The sequence below is a fragment of the Natator depressus genome, chromosome 17 (genome assembly GCF_965152275.1).
Source record: "Natator depressus isolate rNatDep1 chromosome 17, rNatDep2.hap1, whole genome shotgun sequence".
Taxonomy (NCBI): domain Eukaryota; kingdom Metazoa; phylum Chordata; order Testudines; family Cheloniidae; genus Natator; species Natator depressus.
In genome coordinates this window covers 10,546,660-10,568,132 of record NC_134250.1, presented here as the reverse complement: position 1 = coordinate 10,568,132, position 21,473 = coordinate 10,546,660, and the positions used below count along the sequence as shown (strand labels likewise).

The 21,473-nt window shown below is 44.7% G+C and overlaps 1 protein-coding gene across 8 annotated transcripts in view; it reads right to left on the bottom strand.

Moving 5' to 3' along the window:
* Positions 1–21,473, bottom strand: part of RAP1GAP2 (RAP1 GTPase activating protein 2) — a 252,831-nt gene that overhangs the window by 170,996 nt on the left and 60,362 nt on the right. The window contains exon 1 of one of the 8 annotated variants that reach the window (XM_074974539.1): positions 12,515–12,709. The exons of the other annotated variants lie outside the window; for them this stretch is intronic. Coding sequence (XP_074830640.1) covers positions 12,515–12,531 — 17 coding nt within the window. The 5' untranslated portion in view covers positions 12,532–12,709. Of the gene's footprint in view, positions 1–12,514; positions 12,710–21,473 lie in introns of those variants that run through there. 8 annotated transcript variants of the gene reach the window in all.

Sequence of the window (21,473 nt, the reverse complement as noted above, 5' to 3'; positions counted from 1 at the left end):
CAGCCAGTGGGAGCTGCGATCGACCGAACCTGCAGATGCTGCAGGTAAACACACCGGCCCGGCCCACCAGCAGCTTTCCCTGGCGGGCCGTGGGCCAAAGGTTGCCAATCCCTGATATATATAAAATATTTCACCAAAAAATCCCAAAAGCATCCAACTAGGTGTCATGACAGCCATCACTGAAATGCTGCCTATACAAAGTGTACAACAGATCAGTGCAGAGAGAGAAAAATCTCTCATCCAACTAACATTGTAGCAGGGGATTGAGGGAGACAGCAGGTCACTGACTATGGCCTTGCCTACCCTATAGCTATACGACAAACCCTCCTCCTAGTGGAGACTCAGCTTACACCGAGAAACAAGTCCTTTTGCCGGGACAGCTTTTACCAGTTTCCCAAACAAAATCAGCTAGACCAGCCAAAGGACATTGTAGTTGGTAAAACAGCATCTACACTAGGGCTTGTGCCCGCATAGCTCTGTTGGGGGAGGGGTGTGATTTTTTTCAGACTCTTACTGGATGCAGCGAGGCTGCAAAACTTTTAAGTATAGACCGGGCCTAAGTCAGAATGTAGCCAGCAGGACCCCAGCTCTCCAGTGCATCTACTCTTCATTTTAAATAGCATCTGAATAAAAGGTACTTCCAGTGTCACAGGGCTGCTTTACTCCTTGCTGCAGTATTGATTGAGGTAGATGAGGCTTTCTTCGGACAACTAACAGAAGTTTCCAGACCACAGGCCCTGGTCTCATGAGGGGACTTCAATCACCCTGACTTCTACTGGGAGAGCAATACAGCAGTGCACAGAAAATCCAAAAAGTTTTTGGAGAGTATTGGGGACAACTTCCTGGTGCAAGTGCTGGAGGAACTAACTAGGGGCCATGCTCCTCTTGACCTGCTGCTCACAAACAGGGAAGAATTGGTAGGGGAAGTAGAAGTGGGTGGCACCCTGGGCAGCAGTGACCATGAGATGGTCGAGTTCAGGATCCTGACAAAAGGAAGAAAGGAGAGCAGCAGAATACGGACCCTGGACTTCAGAAAAGCAACTTTGACTCCCTCAGGAAACTGATGGGCAACATCCCCTGGGAGGCTAATATGAGGGGGAAAGGAGTCCAGGAGAGCTGGCTGTTTTTAAAGAAGCCTTATTGAGGGAGCAGGAACAAACCATCTTGATGTGCAGAAAGAATAGCAAATATGGCAGGTGACCAGCTTGGCTTAACAGAGAAATCTTTGGTGAGCTTAAACACAAAAAGGAAGCTTACAAGCAGTGGAAACTTGGACAGATGACTAGGGAGGAGTACAAAAATATTGCTCGAGCATGCAAGGGTGTAATCAGGAAGGCCAAAGCATAATTGGAGTTGCAGGTAGCAAGGGATGTGAAGGGTAACAAGAAGGGTTTCTACAGGTATGTTAGTAACAAGAAGGTCAGGGAAAGTGTGGGACCCTTACTGAATGGGGAATGCAACCAATGACAGATGATGTGGAAAAAGCTCAAGTACTCAATGCTTTTTTTGCCTCGGTCTTCATGGACAAGGTCAGCTCCCAGACTTCTGCACTGGGCAGCACAGCATGGGAAGGAGGTGAGCAGCCATCAGTGGTGAAAGAACAGACCGTAAGTTACAAGTAGGGATGTACATCATGCCCACAATACAATGGGCCAGATCCTCAGGTGGAGCAAAGCAATCTAGCTCAATTGTCTTCAAGCGCAGAGAGGTCACTTTACATCAGTTGATGACCTAGTCCAACGTCCTAATTCAACGTGACGGGTTTTGACTTATTCCACTCCCAAACATCTGGTTTTGTCAATGACTGGACCACGTTACTGTAATGAGCTGCAGAGTCTTTGTGCATGGTCTGGCAGAAAAGTAATGAATCAAAGTCTACCTCAAAGACAAAAAACATCATTATAAAATATGGGCTAATACGAGAAGTCTGAGTCCCTTAGAACTCAATGAAGGGATGTGAAAGTAATTGCGGAAGAAGAAGAGTTATTATTAGGTGAGCTCTAATGAGATATAGTACGTTCAGATGCCTAATAGGTGACAAAACATAACCTAGGTGTCCATCCAGCCCGGGATACCTGGGAAGGAAAGCAGAAAGACTTCAATGTGGCTTTTGGGAATGTAATCTAAAAATCTAACCCCATCCTCTCATTACGACTATGTTATTACAAAAAAGTTCATTTAAATGTCACACTGAAATTGCTGCTGAGGTCCTGCTCATTCAGTTTCCAGCTACTGGGAGCCAGTTTGAATCCCCAGAGGCATCAATTACCGGGAAGCTTTTATGCACACATTTATCTTTCAAAATTATGATTAGGCCCAGGTATTCTGTCTCTGGGAAACTTTATAGATGCTTGTAAGAGTAAAGGCAGTAAAACACATTGGTATCACTTCGACTCTCACAAGCTACAAGCTATAGTTCCCACTGGAGGAAAGAGGAATAACTGGGAATAGCGAATTCCCTATTGGCTTTGCAGTATAGGGATGGCTTTACCTAATGAAAGAATACACACTCACACTTGTATATATCACTACACCTACCACAGAAAGGCAGCCCCCTCTGGGGTAAAACAGCAGCTGTTCAAGACAGGCAGTAAAGAATACCGTAGCTATTTGGAAGTCAAGTGGTCAGAAAGCAATTATCTGAGCTAAAATTTGTCCAAGTCACAATGGTTGGCAATCCTACTGCAGTGAAACATACTATGGGATCTTTAATGACTACAGGTAATCAATACCCCTTAGATTTAGATGTCAGCTAAAATGGGGGTAATAAAGGTAACACACTGGTTCTGTGTTATCTCCATTCTTTACAGGGTAGCGGCTCCTTCGTTTTAGGAAACTGGGGCATAATTTTAAAATGTAGTCTTCTGCCTTCTCAGTTATAGTTGCCTTTGCAAAAGCAATAGCCATATGAGATACACGGAAACTCAAACCAAACAACTGCAGAGGAAAAATGTGGCTCATTAATGACACCAAATTAGAGGTAGTTTCAGTTGTCTGCAAAACATTATGGAATTATAGATGAGATTATAGTCAGCAGGACCAGGAGAGTGGTAATATGTAAAGCTCAGAGGACTTTGCTGTAATTAAATGAACCACACGCACATCAATAGAAATTAATATCATTGATGAAAGAAACATCAGACATGGAGAAATTTAGCTTAAGGGTGAGAAAAGCATGCAAAACAAATGGAAATTATTTAATATGCATCATCTCTGTCTCAGCTGGATGTCCAATTAATTCTCCTCTGAGATTCAAAGTGAATTTAAGGATTCTGGGAAGTTTAAGAGTTCTTTGTAAATAAAATAGTACTTTCCCCCCCCTCAAGACCCAACCACTACTTTTTATTCAGGTCACTAGCTCCGCCAAAAAAATCTCTCGGATACTATGTCCCCCTTAATCATATACTGTGGCCTATCATGATATGCTCATTTGGATCCAAATGGTCTATAATAAAAGTCAGAAGCATAAGAGAAAAAGGCATAGTCTTGTGGTACAGTTCTGGGACAGCTGGTTAAGAAATGGGTTCTTTTCCTGCAGGACATTTCAATTCTAATGAAAAACCAAAAGGTTTTTGGACAAAAAATGAAAATTCAGTTTCCAAGTTTTCAATTTTTTAACAAAAAGTTGAAATTTTCTACAGAAAGCAGACAGTTTCTGCAGAGTTTTGTTCAGTTGAAAACTAAGTTTTCTTCAAAAAGCAGTTTTAATGAGAAATTTTTGACCAGCCCCAATTCCTGGCACAGACTTCCTGTGCAGGCAAGTCATTTGTTTCCTCTGTACTTCAGTCTCCCATCTGTAAAACTGAGATAATAATTACTTCCCTATTTCACAGAGATGGGGGAGGACAAACCAATAGAGCCAGGATTTCACTCATCTTTTGCGAGGGGCTCACAAACTGTGATGACAGAGACCATAACAGAACCCTGATAAGTCGTTGCAGAGGGAGGATGAAATATGTGTTCTTTATGTTATTACTGAGACTGACTAAATTGCATTTTAACAGACACCACTCCCTGGGATAACTGACTGGTCAACAGTATATCTATTTCAAGACCAGCTGGAGGTGCGGGCTCTGGGTTTGGGGTGCAGGAGGGTGCTCCACGCTGGGATTGAGGGGTTTGGAAGGTGGGAGCAGGATCAGGGCTGGGACAGGGGTTAGGGTGTGGGAGAGGGCAGGGATGCAGGCTCTGGGCAGCGCTTACCTAAAGCAGCTCCTGGAAGCAGCGGCATGTTCCCTCTCTGGTTCCTATGCAGAGGCACGGCCAGGTGGCTCTGCATGCTGCCCCCTCCGCAGGCACCGCCCCCGCAGCTCCCATTGGCCACGGTTCCCGGCCAATGGGAGCTGCAGAGACAGCGCTTGGGGCAGCATGCAGAATCCCCTGGCAGCCCCTACACATAAGAGCTGGAGGGGTGACATGCCACTGCTTCCAGGAGCCGTGCAGAGCCACAGCAGGCACCCTGCCTTAGCTCCGCTGCGCAGCCGACTGGACTTTTAACAATCCAGTCAGCGGTGCTGACCAGAGCCACCAGGGTCCCTTTTCGACCAGGCATCCCGGTCGAAAACCGGACACCTGGCCATCCTAGTTAGGCAGCTCAGACTAGATGATCCCAATGGGCCCTTCTGGTGTTGGAATCTCTGACTCTCACAACCACTAAAAACACCCAGGACTCCTAATATGTCCAGCAAAAGCAGATCTAGCACCATCTAGTGGTATAAAACATTCTTACATACCGGCTTTTCTGATCTACAGTATTTCTTCCCTTTACAATGTGTTTGCCTCTTACATTAGGCAGCATGATTTGACGTTCTTTATACCCGTGTTTGGGCAGGGAGTTTTATTTCCATCTGACTGCATCAGCTCATTCAGAAATATAAATCAACCCAACAGAGTCACAAAGGCCCTATTACAATCAGTAGTTAACTTATCAATTGTACATGGCAAAAATACATCCTTAGAAACCTTAATCTGCAGGGAGAGGGATTCATAATATGGGTCTGACATTTTGAGGCAATTTGCATTTGCATTGCCTTTCAAACAATTATTTTGGTGGTGGTTTCTAGAAGATTTTGAGGGAAAAGCAAGAACCCCCTAAACTAACTGCGATTATCATAAATATGGCTGTTTCTGTGTGCATTTGCATGCCGTCCCAGAGTCTTCAAATTCTATTTAACTTGCAGGGAGGGACTCACCCTTATTCAATGAACTACACCCTGCAGGGTAGGGGATCTCCTTCAGAACAGAGAGAATCAGAAGCCTTGAGAACCAGATCAGTGTATATAGGCCAAGCCCATCCCTTGGTGAAACAGGCGAAGAGGTGGGATGCTGCCATTGTGGAGTGGTTACAATACTTATTAGTGGTATGGCAACAAGTGAGTTATGCAGGATTTTCAAAGCAGCTGGCACTATAACCCTTCCACCACCCCACCTATGATAGTGCATTTTGTTTATGCCGCCTGTCCCTGTTTTGTCCTTTTTATAGTCTCCATTCACTAGCTCCCAGCTGAAACACAATATGTTGGTTACTATGGAAACCACCATGGTATGGGCAAAGCTTAGTGGCATCTCAGATCAAAGCACAGAGAAAATTAGTTTGCGGAATGATTATATCATAGGCTGGTGAGTAGAGCATTGACACAATGGTCCCCATACAAAATATAGGAGACTGGCTGTGGCCACACAGAGGTGACTGGCATGCATGCACACCATTGGCATGTGCGCCCCCACTTTAGATGCACGTTACTGCAGAAAATCTACCCCAACGCGCCCCTGTAAAAGGATATTTCGGTGCAGAGGTGATGTTAGTTATCTGTAGATGTCTCACACCATGCTGGTGATTTGGTTTGGTTTTATTTTTTTGGTGGGGTCTAAAAAGTAACTGTAGAACAGCACCATCTTGTGGACACTACGGGTACCTAAAAGGAAGTAAGCTGGAGAGGGAGAGAGAATTTAGGAGCTCTCTCTCAGAAAAGATGCTAAATCCAGTTTATCCACATAACAGTCAAATAAGAGTGATCAGGGATTCCCTGCTTTCTCAAGAACACTGCAGTAGCTAGCAAGTCCTATAACCACTGTTGCTTAACCCCTTTAGAACAGCCTCAATAACTTGAACCACGCCTGCAGCTTGCACCGGACGGCTCCAACAATATTCAGTATTTGCATTTGCTCCTTTACTTGGTATTAGCAGCAGTTCTTCATCCTTTCTGTGGGCCTGACAAGAGAGGGCAGCATCTCTCACTCCGACCCACTACAGACTGCACTACATGTATATCACCACGTAAAATATAGTGATTAAGCTCTTCTGTGCCTGTCGAAAAGTTCAGTGTTAAGGTCACATTTTGAGACTTCACCCTTCAGTCTTCAAAACACACATCCCCTGGCCAATTAGGCAGAGCGTCAAAAATACACCACGGATGCTGCATGTTTCCACCACGGTTTGCACATTAAGGAGCAAATCAGGAAATGAGTTTGCTATAATATTGTCCTGGTTTCATGAGGTGCTTTTTACTCGAGCAGGGTGGAGTCCTTGGTCACTGTGGTTGAGACACAGCTGATGTGAAAGCAGTTGGAGACTCAAACTGAAAGCACAAAATGTTGCTTGTTTGTCATTTTTCAGGTCGGTTTCACTTCCTGTGTTTAGCATGTGTCCAGCAGTCAACACCAATAGTCCTGTCCATCCCCCACCCTGAATGCAGACATTACCTCCCTTGCCATGCAGATGCAGCCTGTCATTATCAATGAGGCTGTGTGCTAGATTCCCTGGGCAAAAACAAAATGCAACAAATTTGGGCTTTTGCCTGTTGCCCGCAAAGAAATCAATTTATAAACCGTGGACCCATAATCACAGAAGTAAGATATGAGGCAGATTTATTAGTGTTGGTGTATTTAATACTCACAGGACTTGAGTTTTCACCATTAGATGGTCCATCCAGCGTGTAGACAAGGTTTATCCTACTACTGTGATAGCAAAATGTAAGTTATTGCTCTTGTAATGCAATCTGTAACTCAGATTTACTCTTCAAATCTTCCCTGCCCTCAGCCCTCGTTCCTGAGCTATAAACACCAAGATATTGATATATTTGGGGCAAGATCCACAGCAGGTGTAAATTAGCATATCTCCATTGACTCCAGTAGAGAGCTGCCTGTTTACATCAGCTGAGGATTAGGACCTAGAAGTCAGTGTTAAATAAAACCTCTTACATTAGAAAGAGATTAATAATAAATCTTTTCTCTCCTCTTTATTATACAGGAGAATCTATTTTAAGAGACTACCCAAAGGAACAGCAGAAATCGAATACCTGGTAGAGGCGGGTCTTTATATACAGATCAAATTAAAATGTACTGGAAATAATAGGAATGCTTTAAAGTTCTCTCAGGATAGGATAGCGCCTATTCAGGGTGCGCTGTATTCTGAGCCTTGCCGTACAGGTTTGTCTAAGAGAATGTGTTCATAGTGTATTTGTGTGTGATTCTCTTATAATAGGATGCAAAACTCACGACAAAACCCCAAACCACAAGAAACTTGCCTGGTGTTGGAATCTGTTACATATGCGGAACAGCCGAGGTTTATCAAAAGACTCACAAATCCTGTGAGCAAACCCAGGCAGAGTTTGAAGGGAACATCAGGCTGATTCATTTCTGGCTGTGCATTAAGACCATGAAAAATCTTTGGGGACACATCCTCAGCTGGTGTAAAAGCTCATGGCTTCATCCATCTTAGACACTGGTCCTGGGGCATGATGCAAAACACAGCTGACACTCAAAGGTTCTGATTGAGTTTTGCTTTAAACTTTTAGGTTCTTTGGAAACAGAAACTCAAAAAGAAAACTCAGGGGTCAAGAGATGGAGAAGGAAACAATGAAATTCTTTGCAGAGACTCATACCCAAACCAATGTTTATTGCCCAGCCCTAGTCCTAAGTAAAAGATAATGTTTAACAGAGGTGTGCTCAAGCTGCAAAGTTCATATCTGTTTGGAGCCATGTTTTCTGAAGTTTGTCAGTGGATGTTATATTCAGTACAGAGAGGAGATGGGTCTGTTACACTTCTCAGCCAGATAGCCTTGCTCTTTACCTCAAGATGTAGCGATTCACGTCTGGAGGCCTACGGCTCAATTCCTGATGGGCTGGCCAATATGGTGGTCATCGCTTGAGAGATTTGGGCAGCTGCAAGGCTCAGAATGCATCTATGAATCTTATCTTTACCCAAAGCCTCAGGGTGTTTTCAATCCATGGTCCCATCACTGAGATAAGGGCCTTCCACTAAGTCGGAGCATTTGGCTTGGACCCATCTCAAACTTAACAAATATGTAACCATCGGTTTAGACAGGCCCTATCTTTTCTCTGTGTTTGCAGAAATACAGAGCTGTCCATTTGGCTCCCCCCGTGCCTTATGCAATTATCCATCCTATAATGTGATAAAGAAACACTATTTATGTAGCAACGTATGGGGCTAGATCCTAGCTCTCTCGCTCACTCACACTCACACACACACACCACATGAGCAGCTATTTTCCCTCACTCCTAAGCCATGGCTTTAATAATTAATTTAATAATAGACTATGTGGGGAGGGGAGTATTTCTTCTAGAAATTTCACTCAACTGATTCCACAGCCAAAAACCAAACAAGAGAAAAAACAAATGAAGCCTGCTTGTCATCTCTCTGTTGGAGAGACTGATGTTTTGCAACAGTTTTATGGTTCATCTATGTCTAATTTCCAGCCTTCTGTTTGAATAAAGTTGTATTCTGATTCTCCATCAACTTAATAAATCTAACTCTCTCAGTATGTTCTTTTAAAGGCTTTAGTAATAAATGCTGTAAGGTTACAGGGTGAAATTTTACCCCATGTAGAGAGCATGTGCACCACTTAAGTTACCACTCAAGAAAGAGACCTTGGAGTCATTGTGAATAGTTCTCTGAAATCATCCACTCGATGTACAGCAGCAGTCAAAAAAGCCAACAAAATGCTGGGAATCCTTAAGAAAGGGACAGAAAATATCATACTGCCTCTATATAAATCCACAGTAGGCCCACATCTTGCATACTATGTGCAGATGCGGTTGCCCCGTCTCAAAAAAGATATATTAGAATTGGAAAAGGTTCAGAAAAGGGCAACAAAAATTATTAGGAGTATGGAACGGTTTCCTTATGAGGAGAGATTAATAAGACTGGGACTTTTCAGCTTGGAAAAGAGACAGCTAAGGGGAGATATGATTGTGGTCTATCAAATCATGACTGGTGTGGAGAAAGTAGGTAAGGAAGTGTTTACTACTTCTCATAACAGAAGAACTAGGGGTCACCAAATGAAATTAATAAGCAGCAGGTTTAAAACAAATAAAAGGAAGTATTTCTTCACACAACACACAGTCAACCTGTGGAACGCCTTGCCGGAGGATATTGTGAAGGCCAAGATCATAACAGGTCTCAAAAAAGAACTAGATCAGTTCATGGAGGACAGGCCCACCAATGGCTATTAGCCAGGATGGGCAGGGATGGTGTCCCTAGCCTCTGTTTGCCAGAAGCTGGGAATGAGCGACAGGGGATGGATCACTTCATGATTACCTGTTCTGTTCATTCCTTCTGGGGCACCTGGCACTGACCACTATTGGAAGACAGATACTGGGCTAGATGGACCTTTGGTCTGACCCATTAGGCCATTCTTATGTTCTTTATGTTGTGTACTTTAGCCCAGCCTGTGTGTTTCAACTCTCGCTGTGCTCATTACCATATTTTGGAGGAGGAGTGTCGACAGGCTGTTGTGGAAGCTGCAGAATGGATCGCCTTTCACCAAATTCTTTTTCAAGCGGTGCTTAGACCTTTCCCTGGCCCTCCCCACAGAGGTGAATGTCACCCATAATGCATAATTCGCTAGAGATCATTCATCTCTCGTCTCTCTCAGCCTGTTGGGTTCAAGAAGAATACATGGCACTACATTTGCAAGAGTCACTGAGAGGACTGCACCAGCAAAATATTTACATGCTCGACATGGGCCCAGATTGCAAACTGGAGATCAAGATCCAGACCTGAACTTCCCCAAAGTTTGGAGTGGTTTGAACCCAGGGTTTTGGTTTAGCCCAGTATAGATCGGCTACAGTGTTCAGATCTGCCTCCAGCCTCGATTCCACAATTCTCCGAAGTTTCAGGGTGTTTAGGTTTGGACCCATGTTTAGTGTGTGCGCGCGCACACACACAGATAAGTCAACATTCAAAACGCATGTTCGTGCCATCACTGCAGAGCCTGGCACATTTGCATGTAAATACCCACCTGGAGAGGTGGTAATAAAATCAGAAGAATTTGCATAAAGACAATCCATTTTACAGACCTTGCTCCCAAACCAACTTGCCCCCAAGAACATAGAAATGAGTGCAGAAAAATTGCAACAACCAGTGGATAACATGTTAAGCTACATCATTCCCATTTCTGCCATTAGCTCTGCTCTTCCCCGTCAAATATTAAAAAGCCCTGAGACTGGGCACATTTCACTTTATAAAGGTTAAGCAAATCACTCAATATTTCTCTATTCCATCTTCAGCACTCTTGATCCCATTATCAGCAGACATTCGCACTCATAATTCATCTGAATTTTCACTTGTACACACATTAAGGCTCTTGGTAATTTGATGTACAGGGCTCTTCCCTTCCACACTACCATTTTACAAGATTTTCCTAGAAAACCATGGAGAACAACAGAAATTGGCTTTCATTGGGGGTTATATTTTATATCTGTGATTTCTCTTCAGACCCCACTTGTGGCTAAGAGCAAACACCCCAATCTGGTTATTCTCCCTTGATGTAGAATCAACAGGCAAGTAGTTAATTAATCCCCTGACTAAACTATACGTCCATAGTCAAGCCCAGGGACAGAGTAAAACTCCTTATTGAGGGGAGAGGGGTCCATGCCAATTTGGATCTAGACACTGGGACCTAGACACTAAGATCTAGACACTGAGTTCAAATTACTAAGGAAAAACATTAGCATCATAAAAGCAAAGCAATATAAACCATACACACCTCTGCATATTACTGTAGCAGATGACTTGCCACATTTCATATCACTCACTGCAACTGCACCTGAGCAGAAACAATTACCCTCTGAGAACTAATGGAGTACCTCAACAAAAAAGTGGTGAAAACAAAACAAGGAGCACAGTAGAGACGGGTCTGTACCAAAATCCCAGATCCATGCACCCCGAATTTTAAGTTTAAAACTTGATCTGAATTTTGAACCTCTCTAAATTACCAGCAGTACAGTTCTGTGTAAGCCCCTAATTTGTTTTATTGATTTGAATTTTTAAAATGCAGCCATAGCACCCCATGCAATGCTCTGGCAACCCATCCCCTAAATTTAAAGTCACAATATAAAAAAAGGACTGCCCATAAATATATCCACTTCAGGCCACCCCTCTCCCACCTCAACTAGGTTGGGAGACAGAGAAAGGTGGGCTTTGCAATGCGCCTGTGAGGTGAATAGGTCTGACCTCTTGAATTGATCAGAACGTGAAGCATAAAAGGTAAAAATCTTTCTGAGCCATCCCTGTGCACCGAGACGTTTGCAGAGATAGAGTTGCATTTGCAGATTAAATATTGGCGTGCTAAAATGTTTCCCATAAGAGAATGCAGCCTCCCTGTTCACCTAGCAATTTTAAAGGAAACTAATTTTGTGTACAATGACCCCATTCTGTTCTTGGTTTTTCAGTCTCCATAACTCATTCATTCAGTCCTTGCCTTATTACAGGAGAAAATTGGTGTCAACTTTGGTAATCATTTTTGTGATGTGGACACTTCTCTACTGAGATCTCCCAAACTTGTTTCACAGAGTCCACAAAGCAGTCAGTGGATGCATCATCTTTAGGTAACTAGTGACTTGGGATGCTTTTGATCTGCCCACCTAGCAGTGAAATGAGATGGACTGAACAGCAGAGACTAAGTCTGCGATTTCTCAGAGGGCCTAATTTTAGGGCTTGTCTACATATGGAGTTATTCCGGAATACGAGTGCCTAGGCAGGGAGTCAGTCAGGAATAGCTACTGCGCTTTAAATTCACACCCTACCTGAATCCAAATTAATTTTCAAGTGTAGACAAGCCCTTAGATAAAATGTAAAAATTTACTTTGGTGTGGTGCAAAATATTTTCCAAGTCCTATTTACAAAGAAGGATCACGAGCAGCCTTTTTCTCTCCCACAAACATCACTGTCCTCATAGTGAACCTTAAAAGATCTTTTCCCCCTGGATCTGTACAGTAACAAGCCAGCAGAGTCTTTGCAAGTATCCCCTTGCAACACAGATACAGGAGTCCTCCCCTTCCCCAGTATCCCAAGGGCCTCATCCCAGGGTCATGAAGAACTGTGACGTCTACAGCAAACTGTACAATGCGATCATTAAGCCTCTGTGAATCCTCCTTCAGAAAACAAAGGGAGTGGTGGAAACGAGTCCTCAGCAACTCTCTGAGGTCTAAAGCTTTCTAGAGTGTCACAGCAGGCCACAGCAATAGAATACACTAAAAAAGAACAACTCACCAGAGCTTCCTGTGCATGCTGATGGCTGAAGGGGGAATATGACAGGTTATCCGTGGCTAGGGTGCTACCAGGAGGCAGCAGCCAGACGACGCTTTGACTTCATGCAGTGTCACTCGCTAGTTGCGCCTCAAGGTAAGCTTACTTTAATAAAATTAGGCCAACCAAATTGCTAACGAAGACGCCAGCAGTACGAATCTGCCTTTTCTTCTCCAGCACTCCCACTTTGTAATGTCTCCTCATTTTCTCTAAGTTCAAATCCCTCACCAGACATGTTCGCGGTTACCATGGTAACTAATGAAAACCAAATTTGGAAGAAGAAGAAAAAAAAAAGGGAGACAAAAAATGCTTTTAAGCTCTGGAGCCACCTGTGTGTCTGAGTCTATTAATTCAAACAATAACAAACCATCTCTCAGGATAACAGACCACAGCAAGACAAGATTCGTGCTGCCTGCAGGCTCCTCATTTGGTGCCGTTTTTTAACAATGCCCCACTGCTACAGTTAGTTCTGCAGATCATGGGTTCACACTATGATCTAGTCTGAATTGCCTCATTTTTACTTACAGGTCTCAGGCCAGATCATAGGGTGCAGCTACAACCCTCTGTTACTGATCCTCCTCTGAGCCTGATCCTCAGCAGGTATGAGCCTAGAGACAGCCGTCAGGCAAGAGACAGGCTTTCAAAAGGCACTAGTGATATGGGTGCCCAACACCTTAAGGGCCTGACGTTCAGAAGGTGGGGATTCAGTTCTTTCTGAAAATGTGGTCGCTTTAAAGGCAACTCAAAATAGGGACCCCAACACTGAGGGACACAAAATCACTAATCATTTTTTAAAATCTTGGCCTCATTAGGCCTTTCGGGCAGGACGGAGAGGCTCAGGCTTTAGCTCTGGAGTTCCTGGGTACAATACCCAATGACGACCAAGAGGACAGTGGCTGTTTTGCACCATGCTGGCCATGGAGCTGAGGTAACTGAATACAGCAGCCTAACCCCATCGTAGATGGATCTTCTAGTGTCATAAAACTGATGTACTGGCTCCTACATCAACCCACTCCCTGCTGCCAATGTTGGGGAGACAACTGAAGGAAAGACAGTCTGGCTGAGGTGCTCCTATGCTGTAGCAATCCCCATAGGCAGCTGATGTACCCTAGAGCAGCCCTCAAGCTGCTCTAACTTACCTTTGTGCACATGGCAGCCTCAGAATTGGGACAGGAAGCAAATGGAGGCTGGAGGGTGTGGGATGTTTTGCCACCTTTGTACCAAAACCCCTAACCTGCCCTGCGTGCTCTTTGCCTGCAGCCTTGGGTTAGGGCCACCACTGTAGTTAAATATATGTACACAATACACAATTGTACATGCTGATTTGATTTCCGAGTCCCAGGTTGGCGAGTCCAGCTCAAGTGGTTGGATTTCCCATACTCAGTATAGCTCACATCTATCTATTTCCCTCCTCACTCAAGTTCTCGTTCTACTAATGCAATTTACATAATCATTTCCCATGGACAATCAAAAGGCAACAAAAAAATGCAGTACTGTGGTACCACAGAGCTGAAGATGCACAAAGCAAATATTACAATAACTTTATCTGCGGAGCCTGCAACAGCCAACACTGCATAATATTTAATCATGAGTAAACAACAGACCCTGCAAAGCCTTAGTCATCCTGCTCTCCCATCTTCTTCTCACTCACACGGGTTTAGCCAAGGGAAACTCCACCGAGGTGGGAGAGAACCCATTGAGTTCAGTAGGACAAGTCACAAAAATAAGGATTTCTCATGAATAAGAGGACTCAAGTTTTTATTCCCATCATCCTGATACTTTAAAGTTGACTAGTAATGTCCTATTTGTGGGAACAATAAAAATAATTATCAGGATAGGCTAGTTTAATCTTCAACTTTCATTTTATACATGCTGTACCAAATCCAAAATGGATCGCCTTTGGAAGACAGAATGGCCCTGCCGATAGGCTCCAAATCTCATTACCATTCCCCTTTAATCAGACAATTCAAATCCATTCCACTTTGGTTGTGACAAAGTTGCCCGCTGGTAAGCCCTGGGTGAAGTGGATTTGTGACCACAACCCAAGTTTCCCTAGCATATTTGGCACTAATTGACACCACAGCTGATGGTCTAAGCAGAGCAACTGACTGGGGCCTTGGAGTCTGACCTGCCTTCCCAGCACTGTCTCCCCAGGACAAGGCTGAAAAACAACATGGATTGGAAAAATATAACAAGGTTTTCTGGCCGATAAGACAAAGTATGGGCCTGTCACTGCCCTTTTCCATGTTTCAACCCCAAATGAATGGAATTCTGGGAGTTGTAGTTCCCAGGGCTGATGGAATTGGCAGGGCTTTCAGCAGTGCATGCTGGGAAAGGGAGCAGCAGATATAAGGAGCTCAATTTTCCTCACTGCAAGAGAACTGGGGAAAGAATAAGACTTGTTGCAGTGGGAGCAAATTGTCCCCCTTCACTGACCGTATCAGGAAAAAAGAAATTTTAAAGTGACCTTTCCATGTTTTTCCAGGACCAACATAACTAGCTGTAGTGAACTAATCCTGCTCCTGAATTCCAGTCATTCACAAAGGAATTAGATGCAGTTTATTCTGACTCTTAAATAACCCTCTCATTAGTGGCATGTGTAATTTATGAAAAAATAAACAAAATTCAAAGGGAGACACAGGAGGCGATGGGCCCTACAGTCTTTACCAGAGCTGGGATACGATTGTGTCATTCAAGCACCAAGAACAAACCGCATTCTGCAAACCACGCATACAAGGGAAACAGCACCACATGCTTCCGAGAGATACCAATGGAAGTGTCCGTACTCGAATCATTCCACACAACTGTTCGGCCCAGACCTCCCACAGTGAAACGGGGTTTGACTCTCCCCCCCGGGCCCCCGCACACACCCCACTCCACAACTTCCTGAAATTCATCTGTCACACAAACAGTTGTTTTCACACATCTCTGGGCCGAGTCCTGAGAGGTGTTATGTGACACCTGGGTCGTGCTGAGGACCCTCAACGCCCTTTGAAGTCAATGAGCAAGATCAGGGTCATAGAATATCAGGGTTGGAAGGGACCTCAGGAGGTCATCTAGTCCAACCCCCTGCTCAAAGCAGGACCAATCCCCAATTTTTGCCCCATATCCCTAAATGGCGCCCTCAAGGATTGAACTCACAACCCTCGGTTTAGCAGGCCAAAGCTCAAACCCGGACATCTGCTAAAGTACAGCATATATTCTGGTATCACAAGTAACATGGATATAGGACTTGATTCTGAACACCTCTTGCTCAGCAATTGTCTTGGGTTCAGGATCTTAATGAGATCCCATGCGAATTAATGTAATGGTGCACTGCGGACAGCATACTATAGAATTAACCAGCCATGAGCTCTATTTATACAGTAAATATCTATCTCCCGTTTCTATTTTAGGTGTTTCTAAGGTGCCCACTGCTGTAGTATCTAAGCACCCAAAATTGGGTTGTGTTGCTTTTCCAGTGTTTTATGCAAGAACATGTGAATTCTGCCCACACCAAGAGGCAAATTATTCCAGATTTGTACCCGATCTCCACCTGCCTATTTATTTCAACATTGACCAAGGTTATAGGCTGGGAATATCATCAAGAGGCATAAGCACAAAGCACAGAGGAGTCAGGCATTAATACGAAGGCAGCACAGCTGCCTTCAGAAGGGAGTCTGTCAGACCCATGGGTGTCTTACCATGGCTTTCACAGCATAAGGACGTGAACCTGCACACGCTTATTGACTACGCCAGTGGTTCTCAAACTGTGGGTCGTGACCCCATTTTAATGGGGTCGCCAGAGCTGGCACTAGACTTGTTGAGGTCCGGGGCCTAAGCCTGAGTCCCCCTGCCCTGGCCCAAAGCCCGAGGGCTTCAGCCCTGGGTCATGGGGCTCAGGTTACAGGCCCCCAGCCTGAGGCTGAAGCCTTTGGGCTTCTACCTTGCCCCCCACCAGTCCAGAGCGGCAGGGCTCTGGCTTTGTCCCCTCACCCCCACCCAAGGTGGCAGGACTTACACCCCCACCCAAGGGGCTTCGGTCCCCCGTTCTGGGGGTCGTGGTGCAATGAAGTTTGAGAACCCCGGTCTGTGCTAAGTGGCATGAGGAGTTCCACCACAGCTTGGGGGTAAATGTGAACAGGATTGGGCTCATGGACGGTGGGAGCAGGCAGGCCAGTGGGAAGGGTGGGGGTTAGCACCCTTCAATGGAAATCATGACGGGGGGAGCTATGTTTCCACCCCTGTGCATCATTCCTCGTAAACTGTGCATATGTGGAGGGGGCGGAGGTGGGAGCAGAGCCAGAGGGGCTGCAGCAGCTGCCATGGCACCCAGGATTTGGCCAGAGAGCAGGTAGGAACCCACCCACAAGTTTCAGCATCCCCCCCCCCACACACACACACACTCCACCAACTATTCCTGACACCCCTACCTGCCAAGCACGTCCGCTCTACCCCCACATTCAAAGCGAGCTTCTGCCACCACTGATCAGGCCATGTGTTTGTGGAGAAGGTGCAGCCATTTTTACAGGAAACCAGCATTTGGGCCATTATGTTCACTAAGCCCTGATCTGGGTCCCATTTAAATTAATAGCAAAACTCTCCTTGATATCAGTAGGAGCAGGACTGCTTTACTAAGAAATTGCGCATTGGGTGAACTCTGCCAGTTACAGACTTTATTACTAAGTATTAATTTTGTCTCCATGGCACCCAGAGATCAAGCAGGGTTGGGGACCCATTCTGCAAGGTGATGTGTGAACATGAGTAACAAACAGCCCCTGGCCCAAAGGCATGAGCATGTAATGCCCCAGTCCTGCAACTGGACCCATGTATGCGACCCTGGTACTCACATGGAGCCCCAATTAACTGTAACCGGTTCCACATGGCGACTGGGATCCGCCTGCACAGATGCAATTGCAGGATTGGGGCCAAAATCTGCAACTGCTGAATGTTCATTCACTCCCACACTTTTGAAACAAACATTGATGTTCTAAGTGACCCTTGCCTTGCATAAAGCAGCTCGTCATTTTATTAGCAAAATGCAAAGGAAAAAATTGCCTAAGCCCAGAAAAATGCACTCCAGCTAGAAGGCTGCCATAATCATTTATTTTTAATAGAGGGTGTTTTTTTAAAGCTTCACACAAATATCTAATGTGGCTCAAGCTGGGCACACATTAGAGAAAAACATTTAATGAGGCAGTCTGCCCACAAACCAGCAGTATTGTGAATTTCAGAAAATAATTAGCTGCAAATAGTGAGGATTAAACAAACTTCTCTGGGTGTTCACCAAAACATACCGAGCCAAACCCGCCTCTATGCAGAGGGCCAGGAGGAGGCCTACACACTGCACAAGTGATGCGTGGGTTTGAACTGACCCTGTGCACTGAGCTGAATATCACCCACGCTAGGTCAGTGCACCTGCATGCTACCCCAAACACCACCACCCCTCTACCAGGCTCTCCCAACACTGCCATGTGTGCGGCTGCTCAAACGAGCCCGTTACTCGCTCTTGGCTCCTTTGGGCAGGGTTAGCTAAACTCCCGGTAGTTGAGATGCCTGAGTAGACGTGCAGAGAGCAGTCAGAGTGTAACCCATCAGCGACTCTGTTACCTGTCCCCCTCTGTGCCTGATCTGCAGAGGATGGGACAGTCCCACTGAGGGAGACTTGACTCTTTAGCTCAAGCTTTTAGCTCCGGTGTGTCAACCAAGATGGAAGCCATCACAGTAGCACCACTGTCAATGCTAGAAAACCCAGACAGGGGACACCAGGCAGCCTGAGGCCACGTTGGAGGGGGAAAGAGCACGCGCTGTGCCAGTAGAAAGGAGCCGCAATTACTGCTTCGGTACCTACTTCCTCCACAGTCAGAACTGCCACTGGGACAAGTACCCTCTACCACTCATTGCACAACCGTGGCTTCAAAAGCCACAATACAGCCTTAGGCTTGCATTGAGGAATGTCGTGGACCTCTTGCCCCACATCGTCCGCTGAGAGGTCTGTGGGAGAAGCCTCACAAACACTACTCACAGCGCAGCTCAATTTAATGGTTCCCTCAGAAGCAAGGGCCCGATCCTCAGTTGGTGTATGGGGGCTTAGCTCTACTGGCTTTAATTTCCACATGCTGAGGATCTGGCCCCACGTCTCTCATCATGGCTTCTTGCTGGCAAGTCACCTTGCCCTTTATCTGACAATTTGTCACATCGAATCCCGTCAGCTGAATGTCACACAATGCGGCTTTGAATGTGAGAGTTGACTTGAGTCTATGGGATGCGACACTGACTAGACAGGGGGAGGGGAGGGAGAGAGAAAGGGGTTTTGTTGGGTTTCTCTTCTTTTTTGTGTGTGAAAAACTTGCATTTTTTAGGTTGCAGGATCAACTCGTTGCCAGGAACATCACAGTCCTTATACAGAAGGGAAAATCATGTCCTGCCCCTTTACAAGTTGAAACAACAAGCAAATGCCTCTGATCCCCACTGCAGCCTTTCTGCACACAGGTGAATTTTATCCACCAGACATTGTACCACTGTTTATCCAAAATCCTCACCCTTTCAAACAGATGGGATGTTTCTATGGCCTGGTCTACGCACCGATTTTGTATCAGTCGCACTATGTCAACTGAGGGTGTGATATTTTACCCAAATTAGTTACAGTGGTACAGTCCCTGGTGTGGACTCAGCTCTGTCAGTGAAAGGGTCCCTTAGTTCCCTCCCCATATGGAAATAATTAGACATAGGCACCTTTATACTGCTCTAACTGCATCCAAATTAAAGGAATTGAGAGGCTTTAACTATATTTATGGCTTAGTCTTCACTACAAAGTTAAACTGGCAAAGCTTTGCTGGCTAGGAGTGTGGGGAAAAAAAATCAACCGCCTAGATAACAGATATGCTGGCAAACCCCTCCTCCCCCTGTAGACATGACTATGCTGAGAGAAGAGTGTCTGTCACCATAGCTAATGTTGTTCACGGAGGTGATATTACTGGCCAGTATAATTCCTCCATTTGTCAGCATATGCAGTGTCTAAGCCAACATGGCCAGAATGGCACAGGCTCCGTAGCGTAGACAGCTGGTATTGTGAGAGTGGTACAGCTCTGGCATTTAGACCTGGTCTAAGACATTTGGTAAACCAGGGTTGGGTTGCTTGTGATCCTGAAAAAAGGAACAGACCCTAAAATGGACTGTTTCATTCCAGAAGCCAACATGTACAATTCCTATGGAGACACTCTTGGGGCTTCAGTGAACCAAGAAATACTTGTCTCGAACAGTAGCTATTAGCTGAGAGCAATGAAAAATTCAGTGATTTAATAGCTGATTATCTCCCACAAAAGCCATCATTCAATGAACCTTTGCTGACATTTCATAAATGCTTAAAATATCATTTCTTAGCTACCGCCCGTGAGGTGATAGTTTTCATTTCTCTGTCATGACTTGAAGGCTTCAGAGGCGCACAGAATCAATTTCCTTGCAAGAAATTCATCTCCACAGGCTGTTTGAGGGAACAAGCCTGGATGACCTAACCCTCCCCTTCAGCCCATCAGCAGACAGCTAATTGGATTTCTGACGTAATTGAAGCGAATAACACCAGAGGAGAAGAAAAGCTGTGCAATCCTCTAATTTCTGAGTGGAGAAAAAGAAGAGAGGTCTCTTGCTCTCAGTCTGGCCTCTGTTATGTCATATGAGTCCACGTATGTGTGTATATAGATGTGAGAGAGAGAGATCACACAATCAAATAATTTTGCTATGATTAAAAATATATTCTGAAAAAAAGAATGCCAGATATTGGTCTCCATCAAAGTGGAAGTTCAGTCAGAAGTGATACGCAGATGTGATGCTGATAAGCAATGCAAAATGGAAATGATGAGCATGTTAAACGTAACTAGCCCTTAGAACTGATGCTGGGGCTTTGCCATAATAAACCCCAATCCTAAAGCAGGATAACAAGAATGAAACCCATTGCGGTGAATGAATGTCATGGGATGGTCCGTCCAGAAGAGAATCATGAAAAGCATCCCACCCCCAACAAAAAACAGCAGAGGTCAATGGAAAATTGAAGCAGATAGCCTCAATTTATTATGGGCCTGATCCTATTGTAGTCTGTAAGAAAAAGATCCCCATTGTCTTTCATGGGCTTTGGATCGGGCCCTAATTTTTCACAATGATGTAAACTGAAGATGTCATCATTCAATATTTATAGCCCTGTGATTTTCCTCTTTGGGGGAAGAGGGAAGGAACCTTAACTTTTCAAGTCTCAGAAAGAGAGACTTTTTTTTGGACAGAAAATGGCTTTATGACTGAACCAATTTTCACAAAAATATTTCCATTTTCATTGAAAATTCTCAATGAAAAAAATGTAAAAATTTGACATTTCTCACCCATGAAAACTTGGAAAAATTGGTTGTTTGGTGGGGGGGGGGTATGAAAACCTGGATATTTTTAAAGAAAAATGTCAATGAAACAAAAAAAATTTTTTCTTTACATTTTTTTCCACAGGAATAAGACGACAACAAACACTCTTCCCAACCAGCCCTTGAACAGACCCATCCAGCCCACAGTGTTGGTCTCTAGAACTTCTCTAATGTTCTGTATAGTGTTTTCTGGGGCTTGGTCCATTTTGGTCTTTGATAACCAGCTTCATGAAGCATCCACCGCTTGCCTTGTGATGCTGTTTCACAGTCTAACAGCTTCTTCCCTTAGGATATTTTTCTGATATTCACTCTGAGCTTGATTCTGCATGGTGCTGAACATTCTGGCTCTGTACCAGCAAAGCATCTGAGCAGTCCCACTGGCCTCATGTTCTTACAGTTACTGTTGGTTAATATGTAAAATTACAGACGTTTAAATGCTTTGCATTCCTGTAGAGCAGAGGGAGCCAAAGTTCTCAACACCTTGCAAGATCAAGTCTTATTCACTTTAAAGTTTTCTTTAGCCTAACTGCACCCAGTTACTC